The sequence below is a fragment of the Myodes glareolus genome, chromosome 23 (assembly GCF_982192425.1).
Source record: "Myodes glareolus chromosome 23, mMyoGla1.1, whole genome shotgun sequence".
Taxonomy (NCBI): domain Eukaryota; kingdom Metazoa; phylum Chordata; class Mammalia; order Rodentia; family Cricetidae; genus Myodes; species Myodes glareolus.
In genome coordinates, this window is record NC_142048.1 from 54,831,078 (window position 1) to 54,849,739 (window position 18,662).

The 18,662-nt window shown below is 43.6% G+C and overlaps 1 protein-coding gene across 2 annotated transcripts in view; it reads left to right on the plus strand.

Annotated features, from left to right (window-relative positions):
* Positions 1 to 14,525, plus strand: part of Erich1 (glutamate rich 1) — a 65,297-nt gene extending 50,772 nt beyond the window's left edge. Inside the window, exons 4-6 of one of the 2 annotated variants that reach the window (XM_048456265.3) lie at positions 8,904 to 9,347; positions 12,185 to 12,379; positions 13,466 to 14,525. In XM_048456265.3, the coding sequence (XP_048312222.2) occupies positions 8,904 to 9,347; positions 12,185 to 12,379; positions 13,466 to 13,557 (731 nt within the window). In that variant the 3' untranslated portion in view covers positions 13,558 to 14,525. The remainder of the gene's footprint in view (positions 1 to 8,903; positions 9,348 to 12,184; positions 12,380 to 13,465) is intronic. The other variant, XM_048456264.3, reaches the window with a different exon arrangement.
* The last annotated feature ends 4,137 nt before the right edge of the window (positions 14,526 to 18,662 follow it).

Below are 18,662 nucleotides of genomic sequence, written 5' to 3' on the forward strand. Positions count from 1 at the left end.
ATGGTGGCTCTTCAGAAAATTGGGAATCTATCTACCTCAAGATCCAGTTACATCACTCTTAGGCATATACCCAAAGGACACTCCATCCTACCACAAGGACACTTGCTCAACTATGTTCATTATTCATAGTAGTCAAAAACTGGAAAAAAACCTAGATGTTCCTCAACCAAAGAATGGATAAGAAAATATGGTACATTTACACAATGGAGTATTAATTGAATTAATTAAATAAATGACAAAATGAAATTTGTAGGAAAATGGATGCAACTAGAAAAAAATCATCCTGAGTGAGGTAACCCAGACCCAGAAAGACGATATGGTATGTATTCACTTGTAGGTAGATATTAATTGTTAAGTAAATGATAACCACGCTGCAACCCAAAAAGGCTAGGTAAAGAGAAGGGCTCTAAGGGGCACACGTGGATCTCCCTGGGAAGGGGAAATAAAATACATTTTATGGGTAGACTGGGTGGGGGCAGGTGGAGACCAGAGCAGGAAGAATCAGGTGTGATGGAGAAAGAGTGCTGGGAAAGACGGCTGGAATTGGAGGGCGTTTGGGGAATGGTGTGGAAAATGAGTGCAGTGGAAACTTCCTGGGATCCATAAAGGTGAACCTAGTGAGGACTCCTAGTAATAGGATATGGGGATATGGAGTCTTAACTGACCTTCTCTTGTAGCTGGGCCAGGCTTCCAGTGGTGGTACTTAATTGCATTCAGTTGAGTTTTTGGCCGGGGGGGGGGGGGTTCCTGTGAAAATCCCCAAACAACCAAGGCTGATGCTAAGACAAAGGTTGCTCTCTGCAAATGGACAATAATACCCCATTACTGATGACAACATTCAACATTCACACAACTCATTGAACATGGAGAAGAACTCAAACTGGTACCCACATGGAGTCTTCTTCACTCCTGAGTTCTGGTCTCTTTGCTGCAGGAAGGTATTCTGCAGGCTACCAAAAGAGAAACATGGGCATGTATCCAGCCACAAAACCTTTGACAATCTGTTCTGCCTGCAAAATTTGCTAGGGCAATGGTGGCACAGAACTTATGAAAGTAGGTAGGAAATCAGTGTCCGATTTGCTCTAAAGCCCACTCCCTGGGAAGGAACCCATCCCTGACACTGCTTGAGTAACCAGTAACCAAACACTAGATAGCCCAGAGACCTAGGGTAAAACCTAATATGACTGGTAAAAAAAAAAAAATCACTAAAATGATTCCTACTGATATTCTGCTACTCTCATGATATGTGCCTTATCCAGTCATCATCCAAGAGGCTTCCTCCAGCAGCAGACAGGAATGGATGCAAAGACCCACAGCCACACATTATGCAAAAAGAGTCTAAATAGAATGTCTCTATCAAATCCCTCTCCCTCAGAGTTCAGGAAACCCTGCAGAAGAGGAGGCAGAAGGAATGTAAGAGCTGGAGGGGATGGAGGACACCAGGAGATCAAGGCCCTCTGAATCAGCTGAGCAAGGCATGTATGAGCTCACAGAGACTGAAACAGCAAACACAGGGCCTACACGCATTCTCACCAGGTCCTCTGAGAATTCACTACAGCTATTAACTTAGTATTTTTATGGGACTCCTGACTATGAGAAGGAGTGGGTCTCTGACTCTATTCCCTGCTCATGGGACTCTTTTGTTCCTGTTGGGTTGCCATGTCCAACTTCAATATGAAAGTTTTTGTTTATCATAGTATATTTTATTCTGTCATGTTTGGTTGTTCTCTTAGAAGTCTGTTCTTTTCTAATGAGAGGCAGAAAGGGAGTTGATATGGAACTGAGTGGGAACTGGAAGAAGCAGAGAAAGGGAAAACTATAATCAGGATGTAGTGTATAAAAAAAGAATCTATTTTCAATAAAAATAAAAAATTTAAAAGTAATAATAATAAAAGAAAAAGAAATGTCCCGGCTAACTGCATGTTTCTGGCTTCTGTTAAACCGCTTGCTTGCTTTATTCCCCTTGCAATTGCCAACCAGATAGTAGTTTTTCTGTTCTTTGCCTTTAAAAGCTCCCTGTAAAAACTTCTTATTGCTACTCTGTGAGAAGTGTTTCTCTCCAGGCAGTTGCCAGCAGGCTTAATGCAGACTCAAGTCAGACTGAGTGGTCTCTGTAGCTCTTCCTGTGGCAGGAGACAGGCTCATCCTTCATAACAGTTCAAAGGAAAGATTCCCAGGTCTGGAGAAAGACCTCAGTAGTCTGGAAGTGCTAGGGAAGGAGGCACACTGGGGAACCCTGCTGGAGTGTCAGCTTAGAAGATGGGACTATCACCCAGTATAGGCTGGACCAACTTGAGTTTTTCTGATAGCAGATCATTTCCAGACAAACAAAGAATCAGGAATATGGCATTGGATGTCAGAAACAACAGCAATTCTCATAGGGCATTCATGTGCATTTAGTATGCACTTCTGCTATAAAGAAATATGACAGAACCAAAGAGTGGAATTCCCAGGTCTGGGTTTAAAAACGAAACCTGTACTCAGCAGCCATCTGCTAAGGAGAAGGCCACTGCTTCCTTTGGGACAAAACAGGAAACCCTTTCTTGTGGCCGTATCTGACACTTCTGATGTGCAGTGAGCAGGAATTCCAATCTATCATTACTTTAAAAAAAGAAGCATGCTATTAACTCTGCCGTAAAGGCCTATAGTTAAGTGAGCTGGGTTGTAATTTTGTCTCCTTTGTGGTCAAAGTCCTGGTGACCATCATCCCAGGCTTCCTGTCCAGGGTTCTGTGTGCACTGGTTGTTTTCCTTGCCCCAGTGCTAGGTCAGTAGGGTTAGAAATTCACATTTCAGTTTGTGAATTAACTGAGATTGATTTTGTGTCATAGCTAATTTGTATTTTCATCCTAGTTGGATTAATAAATACCTAAGACATTAGTCAGACCTCTGGGTGTGTCCGTGAAGGGGTTTCCAAAGACAGGTCTGAAGAGCTCTGAGCTAATCCATTGATTAATCCTCTGACGGGCTCATATGATGGTATTATTGGGAGGTGGAGAAAGGCAGGACATGGGGCCTTGCTATAGAGAGGTGGGGGCATCCTTAGATATCTCACCCTGACACCTTCCAGTGTTGTCAGCCTTTTTTAAATACTGCCTGCAAAGAAGTGATGAACAGCTTCTTCCACACACTCCCACAACCACGATGCTCTGCAGGAGCCCACATCTCTCCGCAAAACTGCTGGTGGCGTTGGTGGTGGTGTTATAGGGACACAGAGGAAGCAGTACACTGGCTTCTCACATGCTTTTAAAACAGATACCATCTTTGACTGTATGGTGAAAGTTATTACTTAATTGGTGAGACAATTGTCTCTCCAATACATGCTTTTTGTCTCTACTCAAAACTCTAGCTAATGTCCCAGGACATGCTTCCTACGCTTTCACCCATCAGCCTGTCCAGCACAGCTGCCTCTGGCCACGTGTGGCTCTTGTGCTTGATTAGGAAAGGTGAGATATACATGTCGTCCCTCCTGTCACACAAACCACATTTGAAGTACAGACGCATTTACTTGCAGCCAGTGGCTACCATGCAGGCAGTTCCCCATTGCAGAAGGACAGCGCTACTCAGATATACCAGAGCTAATGGAAAGCCACACTGGGGTTGTGAGGTCACATGGACGGTCAAGGGAGACCTTGACCTGATGAGGGCCCGCCATTAAAGCATAGAGACACAAAACTGAAGAGAGGGTCAATGTGGCCCGCAGTCAGTCAGTGCAACTGGACCCAGGAATTTGACATGAGGGTGGTAGGAGCCCTGATGCCTCGCCCAGTGATGTCTGATGAGCAGAGATGGGGAAGGCAGAGGGAGCCATCCACACTAGAGCACAAGGAGCAGGGCTTCAGTCCAGCGTACATCAGCCATAACTGTCAGTACTCGTGTCCCGCAGCCACACACGCACTGTGGTCCCTGTGGCCTGTTCTTTAGAAGCAGGCTCCTGAGCCGTAATAATACTCCCATACAGAGAGCTCACTTTACATTGCTCGACGTCTTCTGTGGAAACCTGACTTCCCCAGGATCAAACCTGTGACTTGGTTATTCCATAGAATTCCTGAGCAAAGTAGCCATGCCAAGGGTTACAATGAAATATCTAGGATATGCAGGGTTATGAAAAGGCCTTTTTAAAAAAAAAATTAAGGTTTTCCATGATTCATCTGTCTTTTCTTACATGAAAATACTTGGTATATAAGTATTTGCATCAGACATATATCTATACATATATATGTCTGTGTATAGATATATTCATATGTATAATCTTTCTTTGAGAAATGTAAAGTATTGGAGAGAATTATATCAGAAACTAAGTTGAAATTGAATTGTGTCATAATCCTTCAGCATCTTATTTTTCTAATAATTCTTACCTTGGGTTTATCTAAGAACATAAGCATGGTCAGTTCCCTCTGGTGAGATTTTGAGGAATCCATGGGTTGTAATTGTGAGTTATGTCATAGTATTTTTAAAAATCATTCATGCTGCTTGTTTGTGGCAGATTTGTGTTTAAGACCATCTTAACAGCTACAGGGGCACTGCACAGGAGCCTCCCAGGTGTGAGTGGGGGAGGGGTAGACTTAGCCTAAGTGAGGGTTTCAAGTTAGGGAATGGGGGGATTGAGAGTGTGGGTGTGTGGGTGTGTATCACTAAGAAAACGGCAGGGACGAGAAGGATTGTGGCCAAACCAACCTAGCAGGATTCTTGCTGAGGGTAAGGCGAGTGAGCAGACTCACGTTGGAGCTATAGGGCAGATAAGCTATGCTAGGTGTGCAGGTATGGGGAGGGAGCTGTGGCTGGTCCAGCCCTGCAGCACTCTTGCCTGGACTGGATTGTAGGTAAACATTCACAGGTGGGCTCTGGGGAAAGGTCAGGAGACTTGTCTAGTATCTGACCAAGTAAGAATCTTTGTCAAAGGGCTTTTCCACCATGGTAAAAACATGACTTCTATTTAACGAATGTCTTCAAGATCATTGAAAAGGGTGTCATAATGAAAAGCATGGTTCTAAGAAATAGGCTTGTCCAAGTAGACTGAAGGTCAGTGCCTTCCAGATGAGCGAGCCATGTTTGTTGTGACACTGACTGTTGTCAGGCACATCTTTGCCACCCTGCTTATATTTTCTTCCATAAGGTAGTTTTTACCCTTAAAGACGTTCTAAGATTCCCAAATCCCAAGGAAATGTTTCTCCTTTACCTAATATATGAAAATTATGCACATGCATCTTGTTTTCTCAGTTGCCAAAATATGTGTAAGCAACACTGCCTTAGGCATGTATTTTAACTAAGATTAGAGAATACAGTTTTCCTGTATGAACATATATGTAATATATTTTATACAGTGTTTTGTGCTCTATAAACCTGGGAAATTCTACAACCTAGGAGTGCATGGCCACAACAAATGTAAAAGATGGAGCCACCTCATTGGGCTCCCCCCAGGGTTCTCAACTTGTCTTAGTTTATATTAGCACATGAAGTCTGTGCTGCAATCCTGTGGGACCAGGGCACAGTGTAGAAGCCAAGGTACAGTGTGTCCTCCTAAAGTCACCATCAGAGATCTAGATGAGCGTATCCCTCACAAGTCGTCTCACATCCTCTTAGGACCCTGACCTCAATTCTGCCAATTTGCGAAGCACCAACTCTGCCTTCTGTCCTTTGATCCTGGCCCTAGAGCTTTGAATAGGGTTGTGGTGGTTTGAAGGAAAATGTCCCCCTAAGGGAGTGGCACTATTATGAGGTGTGGCCTTGATAGAGTAGATGTGGCCTTGGAGGAGGAAGTGTGTCACTGTTGGGGTAGTCTCTGAGGTCTCCTATGCTAAAGCCACATCAGTGTGACAATCACTTCCTGTTACCTATGGATCAAGATCTCTCAGTTTCTTCTCCAACACCATGTCTGCCTGCATGTTGCCTTGCTTCTGGCCATGACAATAATGGACTAAACCTCTGAACGATATGGAAGCCACCACAATTAAATGTTTTCCTTTATAAGAGTTGCCATGGTCGTGGTGTCTCTTCACAGCAGTAGAAACCCTAACTAAGATGGGGGTCACTGACTTTTTTACGTTGGGAATTGGTCTGAGACCTTTACTCCATTATGTAACAGTAGCACACTCTCTCTCTCTCTGATGGACTATACCCTTCTCATTTAGTTGTGCCCTTACCTGTTAGTAAAAAGCTTGTCCTCACTCTTTGGGATTTCCTTTATATGCAGCAGTCTCTGTTCTCCCTTTATTTTGCCTGGGTCCTGAGATAGCCCCGACCCACAAGCAAATGGCCAGGATATCATTTTTTCTAAGTATGGGAAGGTTTGTAACATGCCAGCATGGTGTTTGACAGTAGAGAGGTCTTGTAGCTGTTCCTTATCATGTTTTGTGTTTTCCTTCTTGATTTTAATTGGATCTAAGACCTTGTCATATAGTAGTGTCAAAATTTTCCAAATATTTTCTCATGCCAGGCTATTTCTTTTGGGCCACCAACCGGTGCCCAAACCATGACACAGAGACATTATTGGCTTTGGATGCCCAGCCTAACTTAGACATGTTTCTACCTAAGTCTTTTAACTTACATGAACTTGTTTCTCTTTAGCTACATTTTGTCCTGGAGCTTGTAACCCTTCTTACTTCCACTGCTCCTCTGTGTCTGCTGACTGGGGTTCGCCTGGCTTCTTGCTCCAGGCATGTCCCTCCCTCTCTCTTCCTTCTTCTCTCATTCTTCTCTCTTCTCTTTTTCTAGATTTCTCCTCCTGCTTCTTCTCTCTACCCGCCAGTCCCACCTACCCTTCTCTCTGTCTAGCTATTGACTTTCATCTCTTAATTAGAGCAGTCAGGTGCCTTAGGCAGGCAAGGTGAAGCAAATGCCACACTTCTTTTCGTAATTAAGCAAATGCAGCATAAAGAAAAGCAGCACACCTTTACACAGTTAAAGTAAGATTCTGCAACATAAACACATGTAACATATCTTTGCCTGGTTATTCCTATAATATTCCACAAAGGTGGCAGCTACTGTAGTCCTGGACGTGGCTTCCAGAGGGGAGGTACCTACAAACAGCTGGAGGAGAACCGAGGAGCCTCTACCCACCCTCCATAGTGAGCAATCAGGACTTACACATTGGGGACCGTTCACACTGACTCCCAGATTCATCCTTCCTTTGAGATGATAAAATATCTGTGGATTCTGTTCTCCAAATTAATGATGTTTAATATTTCTAAAGACACCAGGAAGATTTTTTTTCCTATTGTGAAATGAACCCGGGAGAAACAGTTCCATAAACAGTAGTTACTTTGGGGCCATGAATATTTAATAGACCATTTCATGGTCAGAAATTCAAAGATACTTGAAATCAGCATTGGCCTCTGGTATCAGTTCATACTAGCAGATGAAATGGCAGAACACTCTATTCAGAAGTCAGCTGGTGATTAAGGGGAACAATTTATGAGCTAGCCTATAATCTAATACCACAATTTTATGAGGCATAGTTCTGGCCTTGTGTCAAGTTTGAGGTAGCAGTGGGTTTCATAGATACCGTTGCTAAGTGTGTCAGGAGAAAACTGAGAACTCTCATTCAAAAATAGCAATGAGATTGTTCACCGTTCCCCCAACACAGCATCTAACCCAACAAGGGCACCAAGCTGAGGGAGGATCCATGTGAAGTGGGAGAGAGCAGGGTTCACGCTCACTGGAAGAGACCTTGTGCATCTTCAAGGTGGACAAAGTGTGCTGGAACTGCCCTCGTATCTCCGTGCAAGTCAGCTGCACATAAGGACGCTAGTGTGAAAGCAGAGAAAGAGCCACTGACAGGTAGTTTCCTGTGGGGTCAGTAGGCAGCACTTTGGTTAACCTTGGTTTCTCAATAGTGTACAGCTCAGAAATCTCAAGCAATAATTCCCTAAAACAGAATTGTCTGAACACCAAAGCTCAAGGTGTAGACAAGCTTTGCAGTTATAAGTGTGTTCAGACAGGGTCCATAGTGCATGAATTACCTGTGATGAGAAGATTGTTGTGTCTATGGCCTGTGTGCTTAGTGACCTTCAAACATGTAAGATATATGTGTGATGGAATACAGAATTTTGTGTCATATTTTTTCAGTCTCCATATGTAGTCTCAAGAGTCTACATACACTCCCAAGAGTTTCCATATATATTCTTCAGCAGTCTCCATATACATCCAACAGTCTCCATATATATTCATCAGTCACCATATACATTCTTCAACAGTCTCCATATTCTCCATCCATTCTTTGGGAGTCAGTCCTGCATGGTCAGCCCTCCCTCATGTTAGTAACAATGCCTCTACTGGGTGTTCTCCCACCCAACCTTGTGTGCAGTATTTTTCCACTGTCCCTGTGTAGGGCTGTGCTGCTTTCTGTGTGTCTCATTGATGGGTTGCTCACACTAGCTCCTGCAACTCTTAGAACAGAAAACATGTAAATGTCTATTCCCGTTCAGTAGGACAACACTCACATCCTGAAGACAGACAGCTAGAGGCTGAAGCAGGATGATCTCAAATTTAAAGCCACCCTGGTATCAACTATATAGGAAGCCCCATCTCAAGAAAAACAATTAAGCAAATAAATAAGACTAGTTCATATGCTTTTATTCCAGGGCCATGGAAGATTAAATTTTGCATTAATTAAACAAGAACTGTATCCCTAAAAACACAGTCTAAATGTCACAATTCTCATAGCCATGAGTATGTATATTTTTTGTAGGATGAGGAAATAAAGATGGATATTCTTATGAATTGTAGTTTAGACTGTTATCTAAGTGAAGTAATCACTGAAGGTAAAGTTGAGAATCACTGAAGTAAGTTGTTTAAATACCTTTTGTACTGAAACTATAAAAATCCTGGTGGAAAATGTCTTTAAGTTAAATATGATTGCTATGGTTCTATTATACTCAAAATTACTGTATTTGAATTTTTCAGCAGAGCCAGATCTTCAGGATCAACCAAAAAGGAAAAGAATTAGAAGGCGCAAATCCAAGAAAAATATTCAGAACCTCAATGATGTTGTTCTAAAGCAAGCAGAATTAGAGACACAGCCAGGGCTTTTGCAAGAGAAAATGCACCCCCAGCTTCCAGATGCCCCCATAATGAGTAAAAATAAAAGAAAGAAGCTGAAAAAGAAGCTGCAGCTTAAGAGGAAGAAAGCGGCTGGCTCAGTCGCCAAGCCCTGTGGGATCAGTTTCCTGTATCAGCCCGAGAGCGGCAGTGAGGCTGAAGCGGACAACATCGCAGGGGGAGAGACGGAGGAGGACCAGGAGGGCTCCGTCACAGACGCCACCCAGGAAGACATTGAGCTTGCCAACAGCAAGGCCGACAGCATCCTGAGTTTTCTCAGGTCAACACAAGAAATTTATTTTTATGATGGTAGGGTGCCCCTCTTACCCAAGTCTCCCTTTGAATGGTGGCAGCCACCCAGTATTAGGAAAATAACTAAGTGTCGTAAAATGCTTCAATTGTTACTGTATAAAACACATTGAAGTGTAAGTCTTAGTTATTTCTCACATTGCTCTGATAAGATGTCTGATAAAAGAAACTTAAAGAAGAAGGGGACTTACTGGCCGTCATTTATCATTTTACATATAATGAAGAGAGGCCATCGTGGTAGGGAAGTCAGGGCAGGGGAGCTTTAGGCTGCCATTCCTATAGCGACTATCAGGAAGGAGGGAGCAGTGGATGTTTCTCTCTCTCTCTCTCTCTCTCTCTCTCTCTCTGTGTGTGTGTGTGTGTGTGTGTGTGTGTGTGTGTGTGTGTGTGTGTGTATGTGTGCGTGTGTACAGTCCAGGATCCCAATCTGAAAGGGTACCTAACCACAGTGGGTGGATCTTCCCATTGTAATTAGCCCTAAGTGATATAATCCATCATGAACTTGAGCAGCTGATTCTAGTTGATAATTGGGATCAGCCATCACAGTATTCCAAGTAAACAGTAAGTTTCAAGTCAAAACCCAGAATATTTCAATTCTTTCTAACATGAACTGTGTTCGCCCACGGCTTCTACATGTTGTTTCTCCTGTGCACCTTGTGGGAAACAACAGCCAGCACCGTGAAGTTGGGGTTCCCACTGTGAAGTTGGTCTCCCACCATGAAGTTGCGGCTCCTCCCATGAAGTTGGGGTTCCCACTGTGAAGTTGGGGCTCCCTCGTGCCCCCGTGAAGCTGGGGTTCCCACATGTGGATTGGGCTTATGAGCTCTGCATCTCTAAAGTCAGGCTCTGGGCTGTGTTGGTGTGGGAGGTCGTGTTTCTAAAGCAGACCATTTCAGCTGGCTGCCTGGAACGGCTGCTCGTTTTTATTAGCTGCCAGAGAAGTGAAAGGCCCACAGCTTTTCCTAGAGGCACACTGGCTTTTCCCTTTCAGATACAACCTGCTGGCCTGAGTTTTCAGTAAGCATTTTTTAGTAACTGCATATATATTTATATAGGATCTGAAAAAAAAGATGGTATTCTCCTGGTTGACAATTGCTCATTTTCATACTGTTTGATTAGCAATTGACCTAAGGACCAGAAGGAACTGGTGCCACAGTAGATCAGAATCTACTGTGATCACATTCAGAACAAGATGCACTGAAAGTTTGCTTTCCCAGTTGAATGGCATCACTGGGGCATCTAGGAAGAGGTGTGGGTGTACTAGATGCCGATGCCAGCCAGACAGTGAATGTTCTTGAGAGTACCACTGAGAAGTGTGCAGTCATGTGAGAGGTAATCTGTGTGTGAAATGCCCACGACACAGCAGGTCTGATACTCAGCTGTAATTCGGGAAGACAGCAGGCAGAACAGGAAGTATTCCTGGAGATGACAGCTGAGCTTTTCAAAGGGATAAAGACCATATAGGCTCCAACAGGACTGTCTTAGTTAGGGTTTTTGTTGCCGTGGAGAGACACCATGGCCGCAGCAATGTCTCTGAAAGAAAGATTTAATTAGAACTGGCTTACAGTTCAGAGGTTCAGTCCATTATCGTCATGGAATGGAGCATGGCAGCAGCATGCAGGCAGACATGGTGCTGGAGAAGGAGCTGAGAGTTTCTACACCCAGATCTGCAGGCAGCAGGAAGAGAGAGACACAGGGCCTGGCATGAGCTTCTGAAACCTCAAAGCCCACCCCTAGTGACATACCTCTGGCCACACCTATTCCAGCAAGGCCACACCTCCTAAGAGCACTTCTCCCTGGTGACCAAGCATTCAAATCTCTGAGCCTATGTTGGCCATTCATATTCAAACAGCCACAAGGACTGACACAGAGAGCATCACATGTAAGCACACCATCAACCACAGGAAGCTGGTGACACAGAAAACCCTGAAGTTGGCAAATATGGTACATACTGCGATGGAATTGTATCCAGCTGCAAGAAGATTGAAGCTGTGACCCTTCCAGGAAACTGAAACTAAGGCCATCACGACGTTCAGTGAAGCAAGCCAGACTGGTATACAGATACTGCAATTGTGTTTCCCATATGGAAATCTAAATTTTAGTGTGTGTGTATGTGTGTGTGTGTGTGTGTCCGTGTCCAGGACACGGAAGAAGAAAGGGGACCATGAGATGTAGGAAGAGATCTAAAGAAAGTAGGGAGGGAGGGACAGCAGAGGGTATGGAAACCATGTGACATGGAAGCTGAAGAAGGGACGACTGGTTAGGGACCAGAAAGAGCGGTGATGGCAGCAGGCAGAGGCAGCGGTGGGGCAAGTAAGAACCAGGGTGCATGTGAACACGAAGTGAAATCCATTGCTTAGTGTGCTGACTAAAATAATAAGTAAATAAATAGAAAGTTTAAAAGAGCCAAAGAAAAAAAGACCTATTGTCTTTCCAAGACAGACGCCTAGATCAGTGGACCTTTCGGAGAACGAAGCTGGCCTCTTGGGTGGCTTTTCTTGATTTGTGTTAAACAGCCAGAACTCTCACTCTGTCGCTGCTGTTTTTGAAGACCCGTAGCTTGCCTTTGAGCGTAGTTTCCTTGTCTGTCTTTCCCTGCTGTTGTCTATGACTCGGGGCATTGTGTTATGCTTCGAAGCTGTTTAAACGATCAGCTACACACAAGCCGACTTTCCGATGTCGCGCCAATAGTGGCACACGCTCGTCTTTCTTCCCAGAGTTCTCGTCTGGGAGCTTGTTACATTTCACGCATCTCATCACAAATGGAAGGTGTCTATGAGGACTCTGAAAGAAGTGAAGTTTATCTTGAAACTAAGATTCTGTGGGCCTCCTTTCAGAAACTTCCAAAGACTTCGATCCCGCTGTGTGTGTAGAAACAACTGAAGAGCTGCTTCACCTCCTCGAGTCTCGGAGCATGTCCCCCTCAGACGTGCTAATCCTGGACCACCTGAAAACTCTGCTGCTCCTGCAGGACACCGAGAGGCTGCAGAGTGCTCTCAAGATGTTCCCAGAGCATTGTGTAATGCCCCCTGGTAAGTACCACAGTGTCCACTCTAGGGTTTCCCCGGAGAGGAGTGTGGAAAGATACTCACAAGGCCTAGAAAAGAACCTTCAGAGAAAGAGCTCCGTGTGCTTCTGGTTGGCATAAAAAGATGTCTCATAATATATGCAAAAACATAGGTGCCATCTAATTTTTGGCCTTTAGGTTATCAGTTTTGGGGACTCTAAGTTTAATTGGAAGTGGAATTATTCATTTTTTTCTTCTGCCCTGCCAATTTGGTAGAGGGTGAAGTTTTCTGTTTTCTAATCTTTCAAGTAGGGCTGTCTGCACTCCGCTTCCCTGTACTCAGATTCGCTGTGTGGGGATCCTTACGTTATCCCAACACAGAAAAAGACACAGAGAGCTCAAACGCCTTGTCCCGAAGCAAAAAACAAATAGGATCTCAGAGGGCCTGTGTAAAATAAAGGGGAATTTGAACACACATACACACACACACACACACACCAGAGTCAGGTCTCCCAGACACTATATACTGCATGGTTTGGAAGTAAAGCATCATATGGACCAAATCAAGGGGAGCCCTGGGATTGGCCAAAGCTGTGGAGGGGTCCCCTCTGCCCCCAACCTCTACCTCCAGGATTAAGGCTGTCTTGTGTTCTCTGTAGCTGCGATCTTTAGAGGTAGAACCACCCTAAACTAACTCTAGGAGATGTGTCTTTTCTGGGACCTGTGGCTCACATGCAGCTTGGGGTGATTGTAAAACCTGATGCTCGAGAAAAGTCTTGGCCCCTTGGGAAGGGACTGGAAGGCTGGCAGGTGATGCAGAGATGAACTCCGTCCCCTCGGGTGAGTTTTGGCTGTCGTGGCACAGCGCTGCCATCCTGAAAGCCGAAGACTGCAGCTCCCGTACGCGCCACTTAGGATTCCATTCCTTTCCTGAACGCGGACTTCCGCTTTCTTTCTGTTTCCCTTTGCACTGTGTCACAGCCCATTGTTATACCGGGACAGCGTTTCTTAGATCGTCTGGGGGTTCTCTGGGCCTGAGGGCTAAAGCCTATAAAATAATTAGTATTTATGATTTTATTTTTTTTGTTCTGGTTTTGTTTTTGCCTTACAGATCATGCCAGAGTGATCTCCGCCTTCTTTAATTATTGGATCACACATATTCTTCCTGAGAAGGAAACAGTGAATGAAGCAGCATCTCTTTAAGAACATCTGTCTGCTCTTTAACAAGAAGGTGTTAAATACAAATACGTCATGGACTAAACTTCGTTCTTATACAGAAAGATTTATTTTCTGTGTGAGTCAAACACTGGAGACATTGAAGACATTTCTACCTTATTATTTATTTCTGTGTTTGTATATAGTAGGTACGGTATTAGGTGAGAAATTGGGGTAAAATTGAAATGTTTCACTTGCTTATTGGTACATATGTATTGAATTACTACATATCATTGGATTTTTTTCTGGTGTCCAAAATAATTAAAAATGGACATTTTATTAAATAAGCAATATAATTTGAAGTTATCATATTTGTTATTAAAAATCACCCTCTGTCTGAAAACCTTAGTACCCAGGAAGGTGGCTCAGCATGTAGGAGTAGCTCTGCCGTGCTGCCTGGAGTTCGAGCCCTGCAACCCAGAGCTGCTGCAGTTGTCCGCATCTGTACCCCAGCACACCTATAGCAAGACGGGAGGCGGAGATGGGAGAACTCGCTGGAGGTTCCCCAGCCAGCTCACCGGAAGTCTGCAGTGCAGCAGCAGAAACAGAGACCTCCCTCAACAAGGAGGAAGGCAAGAACCTGTTCCTGAAAATTATTCTCTGTCATCCCCTGTGGCATGTGTGCACCCACACTCACAAACACACACACACACATGCATGCACACACGAAACAATACTTTTTAAATGCCATGTTTATCATAAGTTTTATATTGGTAAAAAGATTAAATAGTTTGGTTATAGCTGGACTTATTCTCTTCCCTCTGATCAACATTAGAAATAGTATAACGTTTTCCTTGTTTCATCTCTCTTTGTATTACGGGAACACCCACCAGTTTTTTAACACTGAGCTCTAAAAGCATTAGTCACCTGACCGCACAGGGGCTGAGGAAGACAAGGACTCACGAGTCCTAGCTGTATCCACGGAAATATAATAGGAATAAAGCGAAGTTCATCGACTGGTCGTTGTGGAGAGTAGTCAGTCCTCCCTGGGCACCACTGCTGACCCTTCCCAAGTCCTGGCATCATAAGTCCATGCCACCATCCCAGCTCAAACGGAACCTTGTGTTGGTTGAGGTTTGGTTTTTTTTTGTCTGTTTGTTTTTCGAGACAGGGTTTCTCTGTGTAGCCCTGACTGTCCTGGAACTCGCTCTGTAGACCAGGCTGGCCTCGAACTCACAGAGACCCATCTGCCTCTGCTTCCTGAGTGCTGGGATTAAAGGCATGAGCCATCACCACCAACTCTTTCTTCCTTTTTTCACTTGGATGTTTAAGTGTGGACACAGTCGATGACAGCATCGTGCCACAGTGTCAGCAGAGTAAATGTGTATTTTCTTGATTCTTGGGCACATTTGTGGCTTTGATTTTGTGGTGGTTCACAGCTTCTCATAGGCTGTCTTCCCAACACAGACAGTTGAATTTGTGCCGTCAGTGTTACCCATGCGGGAGCAATGGATGCATTGGTGGGTGGGATGTAGCCATTATCGTGATGTTGGATGTCAGAAGATGGATAAGGATTCCCATGTGAGTGATAAAGGTATTTCTGCCCCTCTGCCACGCCGTCCATCATCCACCATACTTCATAAGCAGCCCTCCACTTGCCCAAGCTCTGCTTTCTGTTTTCCTGTCAGTTAATCTTCATATAAACTTAGTTGTGGTCCCTTATCTATCATCATTCTCTTAATCCCAGACGGCTTCAATGGCATCGAAAACAAAATCCCAAAGAGGAAAGATTACAAGTGGAAGAGGTTTGCTAAACAAAAAGAGCCAGATAACTGCTTTTCTCTTAAGGCGGATGGACAGCACTGTGCCCTAGGAGGGGATGTGCTCAGATTCCCAGCAGATATCCTTGGAATGCTTGCCTGATCCATGTCTGCACTTGGTGCCCACGGAAGCCAGAGGAGAGCTTCAGATCTCCTGGAAAAGGAGCTGAAGATGCTTGTGAGCCACGTGTGGGTGCTGGGAATGAACTGAAGTCCTTTGGGCAAAAGAGCAGCAACCACTCCCAAGTACTGAGCCATCTCTCCAACTCTTAACACTCCCCCCACCCAAAAAAAAATTAAATCACAACTCAGATTATGTTGTAAAAACTAGTTATATGGTCACATCCTTGATGACAGAAACAAGACAAAACCATTTTCTGATAGCGAACTTGTTAAGTGATACAGGGAATCATGACAGATACAACATACACTGAAAAGGGGAGGTTCTAAGGTGAGCTTGTCTCAGTAGACTATAGCCAGACAAACTGAGGAAACGGGAAAGTCTCTCAGAAGAAGTTTGGAGAGCAGAGGTGTTTTTTTTAATTCTATTCATGGCCTTACTAATGCTAGCCATGCCATTCAGCTAACGGTATTGGGAATTAATACAATGCCATTAAAGAAATGGCTGCTTTGGTTGTATTAAAGGACACAGCTAAATCAAAAGGTTTATATGAGCAATAAAACATGTTGAAGCAGATGCTGTAGAGAGAGGCTCAGCAGTGTAAGAGCAGTTGCTAATCTTGCAGAGGATCTAGGTTCAGTTCCTAGAACCCCCATTTTGGTTCACAAACATCCATAACTCTAATTCCAGGGAGTCAAATGCCTTCTTTTGACTTTTGTAGGCACCAGGCATATATATATATATATATATATATATATATATATATATATATATATATATATATATATATGAAAAACATTTATACACATTTTAAAAAATTAAAGCAAGAATTTTTGTCCATTATTAGCATACCTTGTATAGTTATTACTGGTGTCCTGGTGATGACAGATAAAAGAGAGGGACTTACAAAACTAATGAGGTATCGTGGCATAATACATCAAGAAATGTATACACAGAATCATTAAAAAATGAACAACATCATACAAATCATCAAGATTGACATTCATAGGAACCAAAGATTAAGTCATTGCCGATTCCAGAAATGCCTCAAAGCTGTGCTGACTGCCAATATCTCTGACTTTTCAGAAGTCAGGTAGCTAAGTTGAGGGCAGATATGACTTGTAACATATTATCATCTAGTCTTTTATGATACCAAAACAAAGTTTGTGCCAGAACTTGACAATGAAAATAGGTTTTCATTTAAATTGTAGATTTAGCATTTTTACTGGATCTAATTGTTTGTCTAAATGAATTAAGCATTTGTTGTCAAGATGAAAACCAACTTATCGATCCGTTCCAAACCATGACAGCTTTCAGATGAAACTGAAATTACGGCAAGTTCCAGTTAAGGCCAGCAGTTTCATAGATTTTGATACACTGACTACATGCAGTGTTGTGGGAGGAAGATGTAACCTTGGTCTTTTTATTAGATTTTCAAAACATTTCATACAGTTCAAGAAATTATTAGTATTTAAGTCTATTTGACTCAATTTTCAGCCAACTTAAATATCTCCCCTGCCAATTTTCAAACAGATGTCAAGTGTTTCCAAACTGCATAGCACTGCAGTCTGACATTCAAATTTAAAAAAAAAAAAATGAGAGAAGGTGGGCTAGAATTCTCTTTGTAGACCATGCTATCTTGAACTCATGGAGTTCCATCTGCCTCAGCCTCCCCAGTGTTGGGATTAAAGGCCTGCTCCACCATGCTCAACAAGGAGAGGTTTTCTGCCTCTCTTTATGATAGCTACTATCCTCCTGGGGACAGGTGCCCCTATTTCAGTCACAGGTTCATCCTCCTGGAGACAGGTGCCCCCTATTTCACAGTTGTGCCCTGTTCACGTCATCCCGTTTTGGCAGCACCTATATGTGAGCAGGTGTTTTCAAGAATGGAACATACTTACAACATACTTAGAGCAAAATGAGAACAAATATTTGATGACGCTTCAACCTTAAGAACGCACTGAGAACTGCAGCTACATCTGTCAAACCAGGTATTGATGCCTTCACTTCTCAGATACAACAGCAAGTATCCCGTTGGTTTTATGCCACCCTCTTTTATATTAAATAAATTAATTAATAAAGTTTTATTATATATGTGATTTTTATTATTAATAGCAAACTTGGGACCTGTTTGCTTCATAATTGTTATTATTTGTGGTGTCTTATATGTGGTACTGGTAGCGATCCTGAACATTATACACAGGTCTTTTTTATGTGCATTGGTCTTTGTTAGTATTTTGTGTGTTTAATATGTGCTCCAAGACACGCCATCCACTGTGGCCCAGTGATGGCCACATATCAGGATTGGACACTGATATATATCATCTTGCCCAACAAAGGAATGCACTGTTGATGGACAGGATACCTCCTTTCCTGGTGCCTGCCAGTTGTTTCTTCAGGCGCCTATGCAGGGTTGAACATTAGTGTGGAGCAGGGGAGGGGGTGATGGGATGAGGGCAGGTGCAGTAATTGTAACTCATAACTTTTGCATATAATTCTATTCCAAACAGAGAATGATACAGAAGCAAAGCTTGTCTGTACTACGTTAGGATAACCCTGGCTAATCTGTTTATCCTGCTATGGTTGAAGTCAATAGTAATGAGATCAGTTTCTCTCCTACAGTGTTGCAAACTGCCTACAGCCCACTTAGTCTCTACAAATCCTTCAGAAGACAAAGAAAAGGAAGCTCTTAAGAATATAGGGACGTCTTATGAGACTGATTATGAGGATTTGCTTCAAAAAGGGGGGAGGGACAGTATTTTCTAACTTGCCCACACTCAACTGATTGATGTTGGTGTCGTTTGCACAAACTGGAGCGGTAACAGCAGGTGGAGACGCCTCCCTACCTGTGCTGGTGCCCAGCATTGCTGCTTCCATAGCTGAACTGTGCTGAGCTCCCCACACACGAGTGCCACCTGATCCATCCCGAGACATCCTCCACCTAACCCTGAGCGTGCATTCTACCTCCAGGGCACTGTATTCTAAAAACCCTGACAAATGCATTTCTCTTTCTTCAGGCATGCTGATAGAGCATGCATATTTCAGCCACAGAGAGCCCTGTGCAGTTCCAAGAGGGCTGTGCATCCCCTGCCCCAGAGCCTTTAAGCAATGTGGTGCTACAGTTGTTCTTGTACTACCTAATAAATAACCAGAAATATTATTTGAGACGACCCTGTTTTGCAGCCCACTATGTCTGCTGGTCAGATCTGGCC